Source organism: Amblyomma mixtum, chromosome 4 (genome assembly GCF_055824585.1).
Source record: "Amblyomma mixtum isolate Tamu chromosome 4, ASM5582458v1, whole genome shotgun sequence".
Taxonomy (NCBI): domain Eukaryota; kingdom Metazoa; phylum Arthropoda; class Arachnida; order Ixodida; family Ixodidae; genus Amblyomma; species Amblyomma mixtum.
Window position 1 is genome coordinate 9,918,314 of NC_143015.1, and position 20,907 is coordinate 9,939,220.

Sequence of the window (20,907 nt, forward strand, 5' to 3'; positions counted from 1 at the left end):
TCCCGGGGGCGCGCGAGGAGCAAGGCTCCGCTGCGCGCACGAAGCGATTCGAGCAATGCGCGCCGCTAGCACGCCGCTGCAGGAGAATGTCCCCGCGGCAGTGCTGTGATCTCCCTCTCGTGTCGACCGTTGGGCCGGTTGCGAGAGAGAGTGGGCAATAAACTCAAGGTACGCCTGTCGGAGGTCGCTGGACCCCGCTGGACAGGCTCGAGCCGCTGCAGGTCAGAGGCCACGTGCGGGCGAGCTCGAGTATATGCACTGGTCCGAGCGGCAAAGGCCGGCAGGGACAAAGAGTAGCGTACGCACCTTACGCTGTCTCCGAGGGATCTCTCTCTGGGCCCCGCTCGGACGGTCGCGCGGTGCGCGGCCGCCAAAGCGGGTCCCGAAATCCCGCCAAAAGGCACCAATGGCAAAGGCCGTTGGGGAGCCGGGGCGGAGCTGTGGCCAAATGACAGTGATTAGTCACTTAGCCGCCTCTCCACCGCCTGAGGCGGGAGCAAGGGAAAGAGGAGAAACAACACGGGAAGCCGGCACAGCCGCGCAAAGGCAACGGCGGAAAGCCGGGATTCCCACACGCTCGAACGCATTTTTCTTCCCTAAGAGCGTTACTCCGCGTGGTATCCGGGAAATACCGCGTAACTGTGTGGTGCATGTCAGTGTTTCTGTTGGTAAAGCCCTCGCTGCGGCGACGTCCGCGGTTCGGTCCCAGCCGCCGGACGAGTCACGCTCGTGATCATTTTGTCGCCCAAGAGTTTTCGTGGCGCACCGCACAGGTATGGAGCCTTTTCTGCGGATACCTAATGGGCGTTCATAATCGCAAGCAGTGGTCGGGACGGTCCCCTCGCGAACTGCAGCTGCTAGCAGAGCAGTGGGCGGAAAGAGTTCCTGTCGAATGTTGTTGTTGTCTAAGACTTTATTTGTGCGCAAATTTAAAAGGGAAGGGCGATGAGATCAGGCAGACGGCCGGGAGCCCTTGATCCCCGGCGGCCTCCGCAGCCCACTTGCATGCCGCCACTTGGACGGCTGGACCTGAGCTGCGCACCAGTGCCTCCCACTGCTCCATATTTTCAATGTTGCTATGTCGTTTGGGAAGATTTGAGCAACCCCACATCAAATGCGTGAGGTTGGCTGGCTTGGGGCAGAATTTACATGTACTTGCCTGGGTAAATGTGCGAGTAGATTGTCGGATGAGGGTACGTATTTGTCTGTGAGCGGCGCCAGGTGTTTTTTTTTGTTCTTTAGTTAGGGTTTTGTGGCCGGCAGGATATTAGTGCGCGAAGTCGAGCCAACCCACTCGTCGTCACTGCAGGCGATGCTCTGCGTATAGCTGGGCCTTTCCTCCTGTCTGCCCTTTCATGGTGACTGGGTTTTCACCGAGAGTCGGCCAGTGGACCGAAGGCGGTCGCTTTCTGCACCGCGGTGCACGCTGCCGCCGACCAGGGGACGACCGTAGGGTACGCCACCGCTCGCTGTCCGTCGCCGCCGGGGCGTCCTTTGCGCTCACCCGTTCGAGGCCACTGCGTCCAGCCGAGTTTTCGCTTTTGTCTCGCCCCTTTTTCCTCGTGTCCGTTCGGTCCGCAGTCCCTGGTCGCTGTGTGCGGCGTCCACTCTTCCGGACCAGCTGCTGTGCTCTCGGGGAGTGGCGCCTTCGGTCGATGACGGTGGTGGGGGGTCAACAGCCGCGGGCACGGGTCCCGCAGTGATAAAAAATGGTAAATGAGTTTTCTTGAGGGAAGGAAATGGCGCAGTATCTGTCTCACTTATCTCGGCGGACACCTGAACCGCGCCGTAAGGGAAGGGAGGGAGGTGGGAGTGAAAGAATAAAGAGGTGCCGTAGTGGAGGTCTCCGGAAATAATTTCGACCACCTGGGGATCATTAACGTGCACTGACATCGCACAGCACACGGGTGCCTCTTGCGTTTCGCCTCCATCGAAACGCGGCCGCCGCGGTCGGGTTCGAACCCGGGTACTCCGGCTCGGTAGACGAGCGCCTTACCGCTGAGCCACCGCGGCGGGTGCAGGAGTGATGGTAGCTGCAGGCTTTCGCGCGGCCAAAGTCTGGGGCTAAGATAGTCGAGTCCCATAGCACTGGCTCTGCACGGGCTCGCCGTGCATTACCCCCACTCTAGCCGATAGAGGAACATTCGCGGATGTGTAGCGCAGTTTTTGTATCCAAAGCTGGACATCGTCAGCGCTGACATCGCGCCAAAAGATTTCTGCCTGTATCCCACACAGGGCTCTTGTGCTTGGTTTGATTTTATGGGGTTTAAAGTCCCAAAACGACTTAGGCTATCACGTGCGCCGTATATTAGAGCCCTCCGGAAATTCGGCCACCTGGGGTTCTTTAATGTGTACTGACACAGCACAGTATGGGGAGCTGTGTAGCATTTCGCCTTTATCGAAATACGACGGTTGCGGCCGGGATCGAAAGCGCGAGTTTCTGGTCAGCGGCCGAGGATTATAACTACTGAGCCACCACGGCGGCTTCATGGCTGTTGTGTCATCAGCGTGAGCTTGCTTTGCGGGAAAAAGTTTTGCACAGAGCGGGAGCCCGTCTTGGTGGCTCAGTAGCTGTTATGGCTTTCCGGCTGCTGAGCCCAAGGGCGCTGGTTCGAATTGCGGCCGTATTTCAGTGCAGTTGTAATGGAATAAGATGGCCATGTGCTTTGCGGTGCGAGTGAGGTGAAAAGAAACCCAGATGGTCTAAATTATAATCCGGGTCCTCCGCTATATACTGTCACGAAGTGGTGACTGCAGTCCGGCGAACAGGAAAACAGCGAGAATGTCTTCGAAACGAAACTCTTTATTTGGTCTGACTTGCGCCCGCAAAGAACTGAACCACTCGGCGTAGCAACAAGCGGCGTAGCTACAAGCGTGCTCGGCGGTCGTCGAACAGAGTGTCCGCCGCTGTCGGCCGTGCTGCTAATACACTAATTGTGTATTATACGCGGATGACACTACAATTTCTTCTTGTGATAAATGTATAATCTCGCTATCTGCCAAATTAAATACCTCTTTGGTTAGCATTATGACCTGGTGCCATGATAATCACCTAATTATAAACCCCGTTAAAACTAAGTTTATGCTTTTTAGAACAAAACAAAAAAATCACAGCACACTTGCCTTCATTATCGCTTGGTCATACTTCTATTTCCCCTTGCGACAACGTGACTGTCATTGGTATTCAACTCGATTCTCAACTGAAATTTCATCATCATTTGGACCATGTGAAGAAAAAAACTGCATTTGGAATTCGTGCATTAATAAAGGCTCGTCATTTTTTCCCATCATCAGCACTCTTATCACTTTACTTTGCTTTTATTCACGCTCACATTAATTACGGCATTGTAGTATGGGGGAACACTTACAACTGTCATTTTCACTCTATCCAGCACATTCAAAATCAGGCTATTCGTATCATTACCCGCAGTTCATACCTTGTTACTGCTATCCCTTTGTTTCGTCAATATAATATCTTATCCGTTAGAAATTTATTTGATTACAACCTAGCCATCATGTTTTTTAGATTAATGAACAATGCACTTTCTTTTGAATTTATCGACAAATGTTTTTTGAAAAATTGTAACCCTACGAGATTTGCGGCTCAAAAAAATTTTTTGCTTCCCCAAGTTTTTACTAATTATGGAAAACGTCATTCTCATTTCTCATGCATTTCCCTGTGGAATAATTTACCCCCGAGTTTAAAATCGCCTATGTCTTTGTCTATGTTTAAATCGTATTTAAAAAGTTTTCTTTTGCAGCAAAATATGGAGTGAACTGCTTCTATTCCCTTTAGAAAATTCTTGTACTTAATTATTTGCGAGAAATTTCTACTTTGTTTTTTTTGTTTTGTTTCTTGACAACTGTATCCTTGTATTCTCAATTGTTTCTTTATATGTCTTTTCACAACGCTGTATTTTTGTTCAATATTATTTATAGTGGGTTGTTATTCTGGTTTTGCTTGTCTGTTTGTTTTTGCCCTGCTAATCTATTTCATTCTCATTATATAAATGTTACTTATTTAAAATACCATTGTTCTTACTGCTAATTGTACCTGTGTGTAATGCTGCTTGTTTTTTAATCAAGTTAGTATTAATCTACCGGGGGTCCCGTGACAGTCGCTTGACTTTGGGACCCTCGCCTGTATACTGAATTTATGTCCTGCACGATAGGCTGTGACTTTAACGAACAGTGACGTTTTATAGTGACTTCAATTTTCTGTTACTCTCCTTTCTCTCTCTTTTTTTATCCCCTCACCCCCTTCCCCCCGTGTAGGGTAGCAAACCGATTATTATTTCGGTTAACCTCCCTGCCTTTCCTCTTCTATATCCTCCTCCTTATGTAACCGATTTGTACTCAATAAATTCTTATTCTTAAAAAAAAAAAGCTGATAGCGAACTTTCGAGAGAAAGCTTGGAAAGATACTAGAACACTCTGGAACTACAAAGAGTCCGCTCCGCCTGGATGCGATCAATCGAGATAAATCTAGGCGCGTCTTGCGTCAGAAACACAAGGATAAAGCGGCGTGCCGGCAGCTTTGCAGAATGAACAAATAAACACTGCAAACATTCGCGGCAATACGACGTATCTCATAGCCCGCGTGCCACTTTTACACGTTGAAAACCAGCGTGTAGACTCTGAACAGAAAGGTGTAAAGAGGGAGTAAGCTGTTCTTTGGCGTACTCCCTTTTATTAAAGGGTGTGCGCTACTGGACAGCTAACTCCCTTTTTTACTCCCATATATGCGTATTCGTGTCCAGAGTGAAATATTCGTAATTCTACGAGGAAAAATTACTTTCATTAAGCAGTGGCGCAGCTAAACGTGCCGAGCGTCGTCGCGCCATGGTGGGTAATGCAGCAGATTGAACCCCCCGGTGCATGGCGTGCTTTTGCAATCAGCCGCGCAGACGCCTGCCCCGAGCAGCGGCCATCGCGGCGACACTGCCCGCTCGTTTAGCCCTGGCCTCGAAAAGAATGCTCCGTTTCGCACTGTTCGCCCTTCCCCCCGCTCTGTGCGCGCGATTCTGTCTGCCTCCGTTTCTCTGCGCGTGTGCTGCTCTATTTTCGCGTTTCCGCCCGTGCTGCTCTGATTGCGCGCTGCGCTTTGTTTCTGCCGGTGTGAGTGAGGCTCGCTTTCATCGCCTCATTCAAGGGCGCCGCAGCTTTTTCTGTGCGCCTTGTTTTACGCGGCGTCCGGGGACCGTATTCTCTCTGAGCCGTCCATTTTCCACTGTCCATTTGACCCTCTCACTCAGATATATATCCGTGCCTTAAAAGCTTAAATAGGGAATTCACCCGGTCATCGTGTGGTGGGCGACTGGACTTCACCATTGGGTTCTTACTGCAGCCGATGACTGCGAGTGGTCAGGTCGCTTCCCATGGACGTACAGTCTTTGTCAAAAGTAACCAGGCTGCACGTTTTTTTTTTTTTGTTCTCAGTCGTATATTAAAGCTATTATGCCAGTCCTCAAGCTCTAAATCTCTGTATGGCAAGGAGAACCCCTGTTCTCACCTTCAGAGAACTTTTTGATCTTTACGGAAGCCGTGAGGGCTCTGTTATACGAATGAGAAGCGAACCATGGGGCCTGGTTACTTTTGACAAAGACTGTACGCTTGAAAGCCGCGGATATATATCTGAGCGACCAATGACGGAGGGTGAAATGGACGCGAAATCGACATCGGAAAAGGGAGAGGTCGCAGAATACGGCCATGGCCACTTCCAGATTTGTTGCGCCCGTTAACTCGGCTTCGCAGTCTCGCTTGCGTGCGGACGGCTCGCTTTGCCGCGTAACGTAGGCGGTCCGCCTTCGCGCACGTGCGAAACGCAGCCAATTATAAGGGGGAGAGGGAGAGGCAGTTGGCGATGTTTACGCTGTCTGGTTAAAAAATCGCGGCAGTCAGCCATTGAACTTCTTAAATTTATTTTATATATTTTGCCCTCTCACCCTTCCATAACCCTTTAGTGCCCAAAATGTGAAGGAACCAAAGGAAAGCCTTTAGTGTCCAAAATGTGAAGGAACCAAAGGAAAATAAACATCCACATTATTGCGATAAGATTTGCTGGGGCTAGTTGGTTCATACCAAAGCAAGGGTTAGGACAACAGGAAGAAACACATACGACACTTAGAAGCGGTTCTAAGTGTCGTGTGCATTTCTTCCTGTTGTCGTGCCTTTGCGCTGTTAACCCTTATTTCACATTTTGCTGGGTAATGTAACCGCACTCACAGGCCACTATCAAGAATTTACCTTCTCTGAAATTTGAGAGATCGCTGTATGCCGTGAATTCGAAACAATGCGAATTCACTTCATTCTGTGGTGCTAGTCCCAGTTGTGTGCAAGACCGAACGCGTCGAACCAGCTGAGAGGCCGAGAGACAGTAGCATTTTGTCCAACAGATATCCCATTTTTCCCGCGACACTTGTCAGAAGATGAGAGGCGGGCAAACTGTTGGGCGCTGCAGCTGGAGGTCACATATTCGCGTCCTCTTCACAAGGCTTGCACATTCGATCGGAAAGCGCTGACTAATGGGAACATGGTGACATCAAAGTTCATGCGTAGTAATGACTTCAAGAGGGTTAACTGCTGAGCTAGTTGGTTTTCATACATCATAAATGATTTTTAGCGCAACGGGACACAACACAAGAAAGACGACAACACGGGCGCTTACTCCAACTGTTTAATCAAGAGACAGCATACGAAATATATAGCCCCCCCCCCCCCTCCCAGCGCATGCGCACGCCTACAAGGCACCCAGACACACCATGCCTCGATCTTATCTCAGTAGGCGCGACAGAAATTTTCGCTCGGCTTGATATAGAAAAACAGAGGTGTCACTAACACAGCTACTAACACGCGTACTCGTGTCACTAACACTCCAACTGTTTAACACTCCAACTGTTTAATCTTGATTAAACAGTTGGAGTAAGCGTCCGTGTTGTCGTCTTTCTTGTGTTGTGCCCCCGTTGCGCTAAAAATCATTTATTATGTAGTAATGACTGCAGGGCGTGCAAGTCGTTGACTCGCCATCTTTTCACGGCACGCTGCGGTTGTCCAGCCGCTCATCTGCGGCCTCGGGGCTCGTGCTTCGAGCAGCGCCACGGGTCAGGTGTGACGCCGTACCACGGCGAGGCTCCGAGGGCCATCGCTGTGGCTAACTGTGTGTGTGGGGACCAACAGCCATCGCTGTGGAAACAAGAGGGTGGGGGGGATGCGGACAGTCAGCCTCCCTGGGTGCGGAGTACCCGGCGGTGCTATGCGCGGGGGGGGGGGGGGGGGGGCGGGGGGGGGGGGGGGATAGCAGTAGGCGCCCGCTTTACACCGCGTCCCAGCGACGCGTAGGGGCTTCGCTGAAGAAGACGGCGAGCTGCAGCCCAGCAGGGGTTCCCAGCCGGATGCCCCGCTCGCGACCGAGCGCGTCCAACTGGCGTGCGCAAGGACACGGGGAAAAAAAAAGCACAAGAAGTGCTTCCAGCCCCGTTCGTAACGCCATGATTTGCAGGGACCTTGACACCCTCTTTCGCTTCCTCGTTACGCGTTGCGTTTGTGTGTCGCGCGCCGCCTCCTTTTGTTCTGGCTTCTTTTGTCTCGGGCGCGTGTAACACGTTCGCACGCGCCCCGTCCGTGACGCGTGCCTCGTTTCTCCGGTCGTGACTCGCATATCCGCCGTGCTTTGCACGGGCGACGCGCAACGGGTTGGCCTGAGGGGCTTCGACGCGTCCGCTCGGTCGACTGCCGTTACTTTGCGACGTCTGCGGGAGGAGAAATTTTGGCGAAGGTCGGCGCCCACGCTGTGTGTCATCGGCGTAAGGTCGCCCCGCCCAATCTGACCGGCCCTTCATCACTCCTTCGCATTCACGCTGTGTGCTTTCATTGGTGTCGCCCTTAAAAGAAGTTTCAGACAGTCTATAGAGCGTCTATAGACTTCTGTCTATAAAGTCTATAGACCGTCTATAGACAAACCCTAGAGAACAGTCTATAGGCAATACAAAGGCGATATATAGTTTATAGAGAAACTATAGATTTATGGCCATACGCTTTTAGTAGACTTTTGTCTACAGACAGTTTATAGACTATGACTCGACCAAAAGCAATATCTATAGGAAGTCAATAGTGTGAATAAGAAGTCTATAGACTTTCTATAGACCATTTTTATAAGGGCGGTGACTGTTTGCATCCTAAATTTGTGTGTCATAACATATACCCAATAGTCTGGTCAGCCGCGTAATACCGCTCTCGATATGCGGGCACTTTCGAGCCGAGCCGAGTGCAGTGCAGATGTGGGCCTGTAACACGGCCAATTTCAGTCGGGATTGAACCTGTCCGGCTGGAAACGATCGAAGCCGGTATTCCCGATGCGTGATCGGAATTGTCGATCCAGGTCGAGGAGCTTGCACGCTTATTCTCGTGGCCTGATGCATACTGAAGGGCAGGCGAATTGCTCGCTTCTGCGTTATTTCGAAATTACCCTTCAATGTTCCGACAAACTATGTTTGTTTCTTCTTTTTTTTTTGTCATCGCGTACACTTCGTCGTATACACCTTCCCGTGCATGCACCGCCAACTGGCATATTGCTGGCAATGACTTCTGCCAGGAACGAGTGGGAAGGTGTAGCAGCGTTGCATTTCGGCCGTGCTGGAAACATCAGTCGGAATTGAAAGAGGATGTACTTGTGAAAGGGCGACAAATTACGCTCTCGGCAGCCAAACTGTCAAGGGCTTATTTTATTCTCCGCGCTTCTCGTGGCTCGCGTAAACCTCCGTGACCGTCGAAATCTTCCAGCCGGCGCGCGGTATAGGCCATCAGTGGATGGACAGTAATGAATTTTTGCGCACGCGCCACACAAAGCGACAGTGCTGGGCCACGAGCTGCACCGTCGCGCGAGTAAATTTGTCGCTCGCCGTCTCGCTGGACTTCGCTCGTCGCGTCGAAGTGACTCGCGCGACTAGCCTAGGCTCGCTGTACAGTACCTGTAAAGTTGCGCGTAGGTCTGCCGAGTTCCCGCGGAAAGCATCCAAGTTATGCGGCAAAGCCGCGCTTCGCGTGTGCAGGAGACGTTATACAGCGCAACTCGGAAGGAGAAATCGTGGAGCCATTACCTTGGGCAATCTCATTCCCCATATTTCCCTTAAAGACTGTTGATTTATGTTATTATACAGAGTAAAAGAATCGGAAAGCTTGCCTCGCTCTGCGGCTTTGCCACATAACTCGGATGCTCTCTGCGGCGACTCGGCTGTTACGCGCAACTCTAGATACTTGTACACAAACTCGAGACTATAACCTGCCATACGACTCACCGAGCACACGCTTTGGGCACGGCACTGTCCTCGTGTATTCTCCCCTTGTTGTCCCCATGCATTCGAGTGGTGCACGTCTCTGCCTCGGCCACTGCATCCTCTTGACCATCGCCGCCAACCGCCGTATGACCGGAAAAAAATGTACTTTTGCCCTGACTGTCAGCCTGGGCCGCTGTGCTTGGTCTGCCATCTGACGTTAACGTAACGTAGAACAATTTCAGCATAGCGGAGATGTATTGCCGTGGACAAATGGCGCAATCCTTATGGTGCCTGCTGCGCATGCTCACTTGCACGGTGTAGAGCTGACACTCCGCACGAAATAGGCGTCTTTCGGTATTCCGGTGTTCTCACAAACGACTCACCGATACGACTGCGGAATGGATTGCGAGAGAAGGGAAGCGTAGCAGGGGTCGGCAAAAAGCTATAGGTGGACGGACGAGGTTGAGAAGTTTGAGGGGATAGGGTGGCCACAGCTGGCAAAGGACAGGGTTAACAGGCATTTGCCTGGCACTGTGGATAGTCAGGTTGATGATGATGACGATGGGCTCAGTATGAGCAGTTTTTGTTGCTGCTGTTCGGAGATTCGATGCAGGTGAACGCACCCGCTTTCAGGCGCATGCACAAGAAAAAAAAAAGACAAACAAAGAACCACGGAAGGGAAAGCACTGTGGGAAAGCGACATCCCTGAAGTACCGACTAGCCGTGCATTGCAGGGATAGCGGACGAGGACTCGGGGGAGTTTGAGGTGAGCAAGCGAGAAACAAAGGAAGCGCGCATTGCCGCTGGTCGGAGATCAGAGGGGGCGCTCCGTTCACTTTATTATTTTTCTAGGCCCAGTAGTGAGCGAGCAAGTGCGGGGGGGGGGGGGGGATCGGTGGCGGCGTGAGCGGAAGAAATGTTGTTCGCCGCTTATCGGCAAACAGAGGGATGCTCCAACTGCCACGACGCTCGGCCGAAATGGAAGCGCCTCTCGTGCGGCAGGTCTAGCTTTTTATTTATTTATTTATTTAGCAATACTGTAAGCCTTTGACAGGCCTATACAGGCAGTGGGTTACAAAGGTCTTCACAATGTACAACACTTTGTAAAATATATTAACACTAGAACTTGTTATCTGAAACAGAACATCATTCCAACCAAAATCAAACGGTAGAAAAGGGCAGGGAAAAAAAATAAAAAAAATTAAAGAAAGCTTCCGCTTTATGGCACTGAGTGAAACAAAGATTCTACCTTATTGACAAAGCTAGACACAGAATCGTCGTCCACAACATCTCCTGGCAGCAAGGGCGTCCGCAGAATTTTTTGCAGGGGGGGGGCCCATTGGTTGTTGGCGCCGGAGGGGGGGGGGGGGGGGGGGGGCATGTTCGTAGCAAAAAGGCACTATTTGCGGTATGAATTTATTTATTTATATATAAATGAAAAATAAGTGAAATACACACATGAAATAAAAATTACAAACAGCAAATTAAAGTGTGGCTAGGAGAGATACATTGCAGTTTATCAACGAAGAAACAATTAAAATTAATAAAAAATCCAAAAATATACTGTCACTTCGTGGAGAAGAGTGCTCAGTATTGCTGCATACGGGTTCTCGACTCACCCGGATTGATGACCAGCACACAGCACAATATGTTCACAAACACGCAACTACAGTCACTCAGTCAGTCTTCCTTGAACAGCAACTGTAGACGCCTCGGATTTTTCTGGGCGAATTGCGTGATTACACCGGTGATAAATTCATTTCTGTGCTTCATTACACGCTCTCGGTGCACACTCGTCACACACATTGATTGGAAAAACGGTTGAACGCGCACGTTGAAAACAAAAGATGTCTATACATACAACGAAAACTTATTTACAAGATAAATGCACGCTCGCAGCTTCATACACCTCGCTCCATCTTGCTCGCGCATCCGCACAGTCGAGCAACCGCACGCACACAGCTCGCCGCTCGTAGTTTTCTCGTCCACTGTCTTGGTTGTTCTCAGCTTCGTTGACAAACGGCCACTAAAAACACCGAAGCACAAATACAGAGGCGCGCACACGTGCAAGGGCTTACTTCCGTGCGACTTCCAAGGGGAAGGGACACTCGCCACTCCGGTAGGAAAATTTGTTTTGTGTGTTTTTATGGGGTTCAGAGCCCCAAAACGACTCAGGTTATGAGGAACGGAGTAGTACAGAGCTCCGGATAATGTCGACCACCTGGGTCTCTTTACCGGGCACTGACCTCGCACAGTACACGGGCGCTGTTGTCATTTGAGGCCCAGCCAGAGGTGACAGGCGAGCCAGGCAGGCGCCATCGGGCTGCGTTGACCAAAGGCGCTGGTTTTCGGAGAAGACGCAAGGGACGCTGGTGTGGGGGCGCCTCTGGAGACTGCGTCGCCGTGAACAAAAGATGCTAATCTCCTTTGCCGAAGATTCTGATAGCGGCGCTTCTACCGCACTGCGCTCTCCCGTGGATCGGAGGCACAGCGAGCGGCGGCGGCGCCAACTGATCGCCCGCTTGCCCATGAGCAGCCCGACAAAGCGGGGGTGGACACGGCTGATTTGTCTTTCCCTCCTGAAGAATTCATCGGTGGCCGGCATAACGAAGGCGAAAACAAGATGCACTGTGCACTGTCTGCCTCCGTGTCGCTATCTGTCTAGAGATCAAAGAAACAGGCACCCATTTCAAGACGGCTTGAAACACATGCTCGCCGGTGCCGCTGTATGTCTGCAACAGGTCGGCCTTCAACAGAGCTAACGATGGCGTGGTTTGAAAACGGCATAAAGACGCGTGCCCGGACGCGGCATTTCGCAGATGTGACCCAAAGCGTGGAAGCGGAGCTGCTTTTACCCTTTTGGCTGAGCCCACCACGGCCCCTGGCGTGCGGCCATCACTCACGGTTCGAGGGAGTGATTTTCCAGGGGTGTGCAGCCGCCCCCCCTTGCCCCCCCCTCCGGACGCCCATGCCTGGCAGTGAATTCCAAATCTCTACGGACGACGGAAAAAAAGAAAACTTAAAAGTATTGCACCGTGTGACGTATGGCCGGATGTGCTTATCATGATTTTTTCGTTTAGTGTGACGGTGTGGTAGCTGCAGATACTGATTTCCCGGCGGAGAAGCCGGGAAAAGGAAAGCACGCGTGGGTATGATTCCATTACCCACTGTGGGAATATACGTACGCGCGCATGCCGCGATGATGCGGCGCAGTGAACGGCACACGCTGCGCAAATCGATTGTGCCTGCTGCGTCTCCGCGGTTTATCTTCGTGTTTCGTTCTGAGGGAAACGGAGAGAGGAATCCGCTCGACATCGCGATTTCAGTGTTCGGCCATACCTGCTTGGAGCGTTTCTTTTCCTGCAGTCTTCATTTTCTCCGGACAAGGTCGATGCAATCTGTAAATCATTAGAGTGACGCCTCACCCTTAGGCAGGCGTTTTCTGACGCATTCGTCACACAGCCTGGTCAGATATAATACAGGGGGGCTACCCTGCCTTGTACTGATGGCACAGCTTGGTTATGTTTATACACGGAACCCTCCGCGGTGGCTCAGCGGTGGCTAGAGGCCCGCGTACTGTGCGATGTCAGTGCACGTTGAGGAACCCCAGGTGGCCGAAATTTCCGGACCCCTTTCACTACGGCGTCTCTCGCAGCCTTAGTCGCTTTGGCGTGCGGCTCGCCACGCCTGCTGGTTTTCAGCAGTTACGTTGATTAGCGAAGAAAGCTGGGTAAATTAGTTCATTCATGGTTGCCCACGGTCTGCCACGACGCAGTGACGCCATGTACCGCTACGCGCCTCGCTGGAAGGTCCACACATTGGAACGTCACGTGGGCATTGCCAGGGGAAGAGAATGAATGAATGAATGAATGAATGAATGAATGAATGAATGAATGAATGAATGAATGAATGAATTAGCTGTTTATTTAGAGAGGGAGGGTCAAGGTAGAGAGGAATAATAGTCACGAAACAAACTCGCCACCTCGACGAGCTGTCGCTGAATCTCTGCTTGCACGCCATGCGAGTCGTTTCTCGGAGCGCAAGCTTTCAGTGCGTGAGCGGCGGGCTCTGCTAAGTTTCAGGGAAGCACTTGGTCCCGGCATCGCGCGGAGAGCTGAGTTTCGAGCTCGTATCTCACCCAGGGCGTTGCCCCTCGCGGTCAGCGGCCCGATTTTTTTTCCTACTTTTCATTCTGGAAGACGCATCTTTGGACAGATTTAGCTCCGTCATTTACGGTAGATGCGCTAACTATATGCGGTAACTGCGACCGCCCGGCGAATGCTGCAGTGGTGGCAGCGGCAACAACGCTGTCCAGTACTGCCCGTATACAGCTGTCCGTCTGGTTTATAGCTCTCCATTGTCCGCGGCTGGCCAGCGTCTCGCGCCGCACAAGTTCACGAGGCCGTCTTACCGGCGAGCGTTCCCACGCGCAGTGAGTGCGCTGTCGATGCCCGAGCGCACTGCCGCCACAGGCTCGATACCGGCTGCACTTCGGTGGAGGCGCAGTGCAGAAGAAACTCCCGCGTCAGCGGCGTTTCGAGGGCGCGCGTTGAGCACCACATTGGTCGGGGATCGAAGTCTGTGCAGGCTAGCGAAGTTCGCAACAGTCTCACGAGGGCATTTCCTCGGTGCACAGGTTTAGTGGAGAGCCTTTGTGGTGGGGTAGCTGCAATAGGCTTGAGTTCTCCGGAGTGTGACCGCCGAATTCATAAACGCTACTCGACTCGGCGCTTGCCCTCGACTCCGTGGAGTGGACGAAACGGGCCCTCCTCCACTCAAGGAGCCGTCGCGTTTCACGAAGCGCACTCGGCGTTTACTCCGCGGAGGAGCTCCACGAAAAACCGTCCTCGACTCGAGATTTTACGCAGTAGGCAAATCGGCGTCTGGATGCAAGGGTATGGAGAAATTTCTGACACGCAAACGCCGCGCAGCTGCGAAATAATAACGTACGTTGTCGGTTTGCATGATTATTGGTAGTGATTGGTAGGGGTGTGCGAATATCAAATTTTTCGAATACGAATCGAATACGAATACTTGATTCCGAATATCGAATCGAATATCGAATAATCAAGGACAGACGCATTTAACCACTACAAAACATTTATTTGAGCACCTAAGAACATCACAGTTCAACTATCGATCATTAAATGAACACAAAAGTACCAAAAAAGTACCAAAGTCTCAAACATTATTCTTAGAAGAGTGGAAATATCAGAGAGGGTGGCTAGTACACAGCATTGATTAAGGCTAACTTGCCATCAGCACAAAAGCGCGTTGCTAGGATGAACATAAAAGGTTGTCGTGAAGGAAAACCAGCTGCTCCACATGGTCAGGCTGAAGTAGTTCTCTTCTAGCCGAAAACTCCTCCAGCCACAGAAAATGCCCTCTCACTTGGCACTGAACTGGCACGTATTGCGAGGTACTTTATGCACAGCTCTGACTATAGCAGCTTCTCAGGTATAGCCATAAAAAAGCTCACCAGCGCAGTCAGCTACGGCATGGCCCTTGGAGTAAGAAAAAATTTTCCTTCCTCGAAGGAAAAATTGGAAGGAGAAATTTTCCTTCATCCATGCGCATTGCTCTGGGCGCCCCCATGTTGTTATGTCTCTGTCGATAGGGCTTGCGGACCGAAATGAACGCCGGTGCTCACAATGAATATTCGGCTAGATACGAATATTCGCGTCGGGTCGAATATTCGAAAGAACACGAATACTTGGATTTCGAATCGAATTCGAATACTAAAAATATAATATTCGACATATATTCGAAAATTTCGAATATTCGCACACCCCTAGTGATTGGGTATTTCAACTCGCAAAAAATTATCCCTCTTCGCGTTTTGCGAAGTGTGTCCCTGCGAGCCAATTGAAGCCAGTCGGCGAGCCGACCGGAGCAGTTCGCGCTAGCGTTGGCAACTCATCCACGGGTCGCAGTTTGGCTATCTGTTTGGCGCGATCGTCCGATTGAACATCCGTTTTCGTCCGTTTTCTTGCCTTCTGTGCTCGTCTTCGTTCGCGCTGTTTATTCAATACGTTCTTTTCAGCTTGCGGCCGTTTCATTAGGAATGAGCAGCACGCAGGACAGTGCGAGCGAGACTGCCGCGGACGGGCAAGGGCGGTTCGTGTATACTCACGAGGAGAAAGAGGTGCTCAATGCACTGGTTCGTAAATATGAGCTCATTATTGAGTGTAAGCAAACGAACACTGCTTCCCTGCACGCCAAAACGAAGGCCTGGCAGAAAATCTGCACTGAATATAATAGTCAGCCAAATATCCGACCGAGGACCGTGAAACAGCTAAAGAAGAGGTGGGGCAACGAGAAATCCCGCTACAAGAAGAAAAGATCGGAGATCAACCGAGATGTGCACGCGACAGGTAAATATGATGTATATTGCGGCATAACAGTGCAGCAGCAAGCAAAATTTCAGTTTTCATGCTTATGTGGATTACGCGTTAGCTCTGTAAATTGTCGCACTTTTCACCAGGCACATTTTTAGGCGCATGTGCTACGATCCCGTGACTGTGCAAATGTATGGATATTGATATCGCTAATCTGTAAACTGCTTAGTCACGAGACGTAAAGATGTAAAAATAGGTTGCAAGATTCTCCGTGTGATGGCTGTCATCTCACCAATGACACGTACTCGCGATTAAAGAACACCTTTTCGTATGCTAGGAGGTTTGAGCACCATGTGCGAATTAAATGAGGAGCTTTCGTTTTCCAATATCAGTTTAACGGTTAACTGTGGTATTTGCACTGTAATGACAGTGCATTCAGCCATGTAATGTTGTGCACTGTCCTTGCATATGCCTTTGCTGTTCTACAAGAACTAACACTGACGACCCAGTCTATTGTTTTCTTTACAAGCTTGTTACGTGCTGAACTAATTGCTTTCAAAAATTAGAGCCCTGGTATAGCTTCGTGGACGCCGAAAGTGTCCATCTGTGCTGCTCGAAAGCATACCCCGTGTGGTCGTTGTTAGTGGCTATTTAATGCGAAGAAAAATAAAAAAATAAAAATGGAAGGAACAGATGTTGCTAGCCGCGGCATGTGCCATCGAAGCCCTGAGCACCTGAGCTGCGGCTAGCGGGAATAGAAGGACGGGGAGAGGGAAAGAAAGGGGGAGCGATATTGAAAAAAAGTATAGGGGCAGGGCGGCAGTGTACACTATGTACAAATACAGGGCATTGAAATATAAATAAATTTGGGGTGCTGCGCCGCGCAAGTTGCTTGAGAGTGCGCGGGCATGCAAATTGCGTGGTGGAGGGGGAGCGGCCGATCGTGGCCCATGCAATGACTTTCACGCCAGCACAGATGGGATGCCCTGGGACAGTGTCCGAGCATCGCGTGGGGTCACTGTTCGCGCGGGAGCATCGACGCACGGCATACCCCGTGGGCTGCGGAACTTTTCGCCAACCCTGTGCGTAAGGAACTCCTTCTATCACGAAAGGGCGCGGTAGAAATCGATGCCCCCGTGATTTCTCGCGGCCACTGGTCACACTGCTTCGTGCACATCGTGTAGCGCTCAGCCGACTGACACACGTCACGAACGCGGTATAAGGGCTACTGACGCAAGTTTTTCCCTTCGTCTCTCTCGCTCACGCGTCGGCGCACGGTGGGCTCCACTCGGCCTCGCCGGAGCGATTCCTTTGATGTTATCAGTCGCGGCCGCTACTCCCAGGAAAAAGGCACGGAAAGAACACTTGGGCCTCGTTAGGCTTTTTCGGCCGGTTGTGGAGTGTGTTTTATCGCATTCTCTGTCGGCCGCCTTTTGGGCGCCGTGGATTCGCGTTCTCTGCGCCGCTGATGTGGTCGTTTCGGTTTCGTTTTTTTTTTTCACATTTTTTTCATCCCCGCTGATTAACGTCGGGTGCGCGCAGCTACTGCCCACCGCGGCAGAGCGCGGTTCGTTCGGCTTTGATGTTCCGGGTTCTCACGCTCTGCGTCGGAGCCCGTTTGCGTCGCCGCCGCTGCTCGATCCGTATCGATTCATTCGTTTCTGCATTTCAAATATGGTCGGCTTCACTTTCGCGGCGCACGGCCGTGTGGTTTTTCGGGCGGGCCCGTGCATTTTTATCCGCCTCGTATGCGGCTGTGGCCGCGATCTCGTTTCCCTCGGCCGGCGCGCGTCGAGACAAAGGCTGCCTCCCATGCAGGAGAATAGAGGTTAACGTGCCACTTTGCGGTTCTCATGGGTTTAACGTTCTAATTTAAAGGTCCACATGAGATACGATCGGAGAAGACGAATTGCAGGACTCTGCATTAATTTCTGTCTGCCGAGCTCAGGGGCGATTGTATGGGGAGGTGGGAAAGCTCTCAAACTTTTTTTCCCCCTTGGAATGAGCAATCTTTGTATTGGTTTTAGTTGTAGATGTGCGCACTAAGTAAGAGTGATTCAAGTTTTTCGAGAAAACTTTTTACTGTGAAACGTCAGCTGTGGCGGGAGATACATGGTGACTGCCACATAATAATTCCACTATTTTCGATTTTTTTTTTCTCTCTGAAACCAGTGTCGACATTGTATGGCATTTTGTCACATCCAGGTTTCGGCATATCTTTAACTCTAACTGATCTACAAACGCAGGTGTAAACACAGATAGCACTGGAAAACCGAAAAGCTGTCATTTCATCATTCAAAGGAAGACTGTACTGGGCAGCCGCCGCGGTGGCTGTTGACCCGAAACACGCGGGTTCGATCCCGGCAGCGGCGGTCACATTTCGATGGAGGCGAAGTGGTAGAGGCCCGTCTACTGTACGACACAATCCCATGTGGCCAAGCCCTGCACTGCAGCGTCCGTCCCAGCCTGAGTCGCTTTGGGACGTTTAACCAAACCAAACCAAACTGAGGCAGTTCGCGTGTTGTTTCATCTCGGGGCCAGAGTGAGCGCGATGTGCTCTATTTGCGAACACTGCCGTCTTGTTGTTCTATTAGTGTGCACACAGTGTGGCCTGACTCTAGTCTCCTCTGTTCCAGGCGTGGGCATCGTGCTGATCACGGTGAGCGGCATCGCGTGGCGGCTCACGTCGCACGAGGCGCCTTCGTGCCGCGCCATGCTGGGACTGCGCGGAGACGAGCCCGGCCGGAGGTTCGTGCCCAGGGTTCCCCCCTACGGAGGAAGGCCCGGGGGACACCCCTACGCAGGTGCGTACATGCGCGCCCCCTCTTTCGGCCTTTCTTCTTCAGTTGCGCTCCATGATACTGGCAGAGGAGCCATACTGTCACCGGAAACTGAGTGTTCATCAGCTCGTTAGTGGTGGTAGTTGTTTGGTTTTAGAAATAAAAAAAATAGAAAAAAGGTAAAGCAAAAGAGTGTTGAAGGCCGAGGCAATTGCTACCTAATATCTTAAGCACCCCAGTTGCAGCCGGCCGAAATCAAAGGGAAAGGGAGAGGATAGTGAGGAGAGTATACAGGCGCCCCCGGCCGTTTTTGCAAGCAGCCTGCGATGGTAGGAAGACGGTAATAAGCGCGGATCCCTGAGGCCAGTCTACTCCGGCATTCACTTGTAAACGGTAATCACGGAGTCTCCTTGGATCTCAACGTCACGAGTTGGAAACGAGAGACGAAGAAAATGTTAGCGTTAATATTTAATGCGAATTTCCTCGGCTATGCAATCTATATTTTTGCCGCCGGACAAACGTCAGCATAGCGAGAAAGCAGCAAACAATGGGTATTTACTGGGAACGAAACTCAGATTGAGGAGTTGTCTTCGGTTTCTCTTAATGGCTGCGGTCGCATAGGTAGTATAGTATATAGGTGCGAACTGAAGGGCCGGAAGAACAGGAAGCCAGGCGAGTGCCATATACAACGTCTAAATTCATAACACAGTTACATTTGCAGCGCGAGGAGCGACAAAAAGAGGCGCACAAGCGGACGGACCGCGCGAGCTGCGTTGTGACAACGCTACGATTCCTGGCAGGAGTGAATACCCTGGAAAGGAAAGGGCCAGTACCGACGTGCGAAAGCAGCGTCCGCCCGTGTCTGTCTTCAGCTCGGTGTTTCTTTGCACTGCTCTTGTGTCACGAGAATCAAAGCAACTTGCCTAAAAGTACGCCTCGCTTAAGATAGAGCCACAGAGCACGCACAGGGGTCCGTGAGTTCAGAGAAAAAGCATTCAGTTCGCTGTATTCGTTTTTATGCTTCAAGAACTTGTAGCCCGTGGCCGTCTCTGCTGGTGCTCCCAAGTTTCCTTCCCGGGTCAGTCTTTCGTGAGGGCGTCGCAGCAGAACAAAGCGCGTGGCCGGCGTTGGAACGAACAGAATGAATTGGTTTGTGTGGGCGCATTGCACCAAGGAAGGACCTGCACGCCTTTCTGGCGGAGTGTCGCGTGACGTCAGTGGATAAGTCGTACTGCTGCTGAACACGAGGTTGCGGGCTCGATTCCTGGCATTTTTTGGCGTCATGTCGGCCTGAGCGCACGCGTCTTTCTCGGAAGTGACCTGGCCACCTAGCTGTGATCCGTGCTTCTGAGCCTCACGTGAATCGAAACTTATGTGATCTCTCTCTGTCTTCTTCCGATCAAGGAGTACTGCGTTGGAGGCTGGGGTCAATTCAATTCAATTCAATTTATTCTCCAGTTATACACTGGAACGTTCTCCGGGCTAAAAGGACCGACTGGGCCTTGACTGAGTCCCGGAGACGTTTACAGAGCAGCGACAGGCAGTACATACGGATAAGTACTATACAGTACAAAAATTAAACAGAGTATACACATATAAAAAGTTCATACATATATACAAAGCACACAAAAGAGGACACTTATACAGAGTTTCGTAACTACAAAAATGCGAGGAAGAAGGCAATTACAATTTACTAAAGTATTCGTGTAGCTTTTTGCGCTAAAAGTTATTTATATCTTTATGGCCATTTAATATAACAGGTAGATTGTGCTTTATGGACTGCAATTTATAATTGGTGCGAAAATGAGGAACGAGCCAAGGGTCGGTGTTACGGGTAGCAACATTGTGTTCGTGGCGTGTCAATGAAGATACACGTTTAAAAAAAGATTGGAGCTCTTTTGTGGAAAAGAGAAATGACTTCAAGATGCGATACTCATAAAAGTGATGAATTCGGATGATATTGTAGTCAGCAAAACTATCGGCGGTGGTCAAGGCAGGATCAGTATTTGCTATGTGGCGCATAATTTTCTTTTGAAGGACACTGATTTTGTTTATGTTGGTTTGTGTTGTGGTAGCCCAAACTAGGTTGCAATAGTTTATTTGAGAGAAAAATAAGCCGTAATATACTTGAAGCCTAGCTTTTACAGGAAGTAACATTCGACAGCGGGATAGCGCGCCAGCAACGGCAGAAAGTTTCTCACAGATGTGACTGAGATCAGCCCGCGCCCGAAGCCTAAGTATGCGGTTCCAACGACACGCATATTTTGTTTTCATCCGAGGGATAATTGCGGGGAAGCGGGTATCGAACCGCGGTCCTCTCGTGCGCGAGACGGGTGCCCTACTTCGGCGCCATCGCCGCGAGTGTTATGCGGCAAAACTATGGAGGCTAACAAAAAGGGTTCAGGACAACGCAGCGAACTGTGGAAAGAAAATGATAGGTGTAACGTTAAGAGATCGGAAGAGGGCGGAGTGGGTGAGGGAACAAACGCGGGTTAAGAGGGTTCACCAGTGGTAGTG

General features: G+C 50.9%; 1 protein-coding gene across 2 annotated transcripts in view; it reads left to right on the top strand.

The window, feature by feature from the left end:
- Window positions 1–20,907, top strand: part of LOC149345658 (uncharacterized) — a 192,081-nt gene that overhangs the window by 113,106 nt on the left and 58,068 nt on the right. For both annotated transcript variants that reach the window (XM_089586165.1, XM_089586166.1), the window contains exon 2: window positions 18,247–18,414. In XM_089586165.1, coding sequence (XP_089442291.1) covers window positions 18,247–18,414 — 168 coding nt within the window. The remainder of the gene's footprint in view (window positions 1–18,246; window positions 18,415–20,907) is intronic.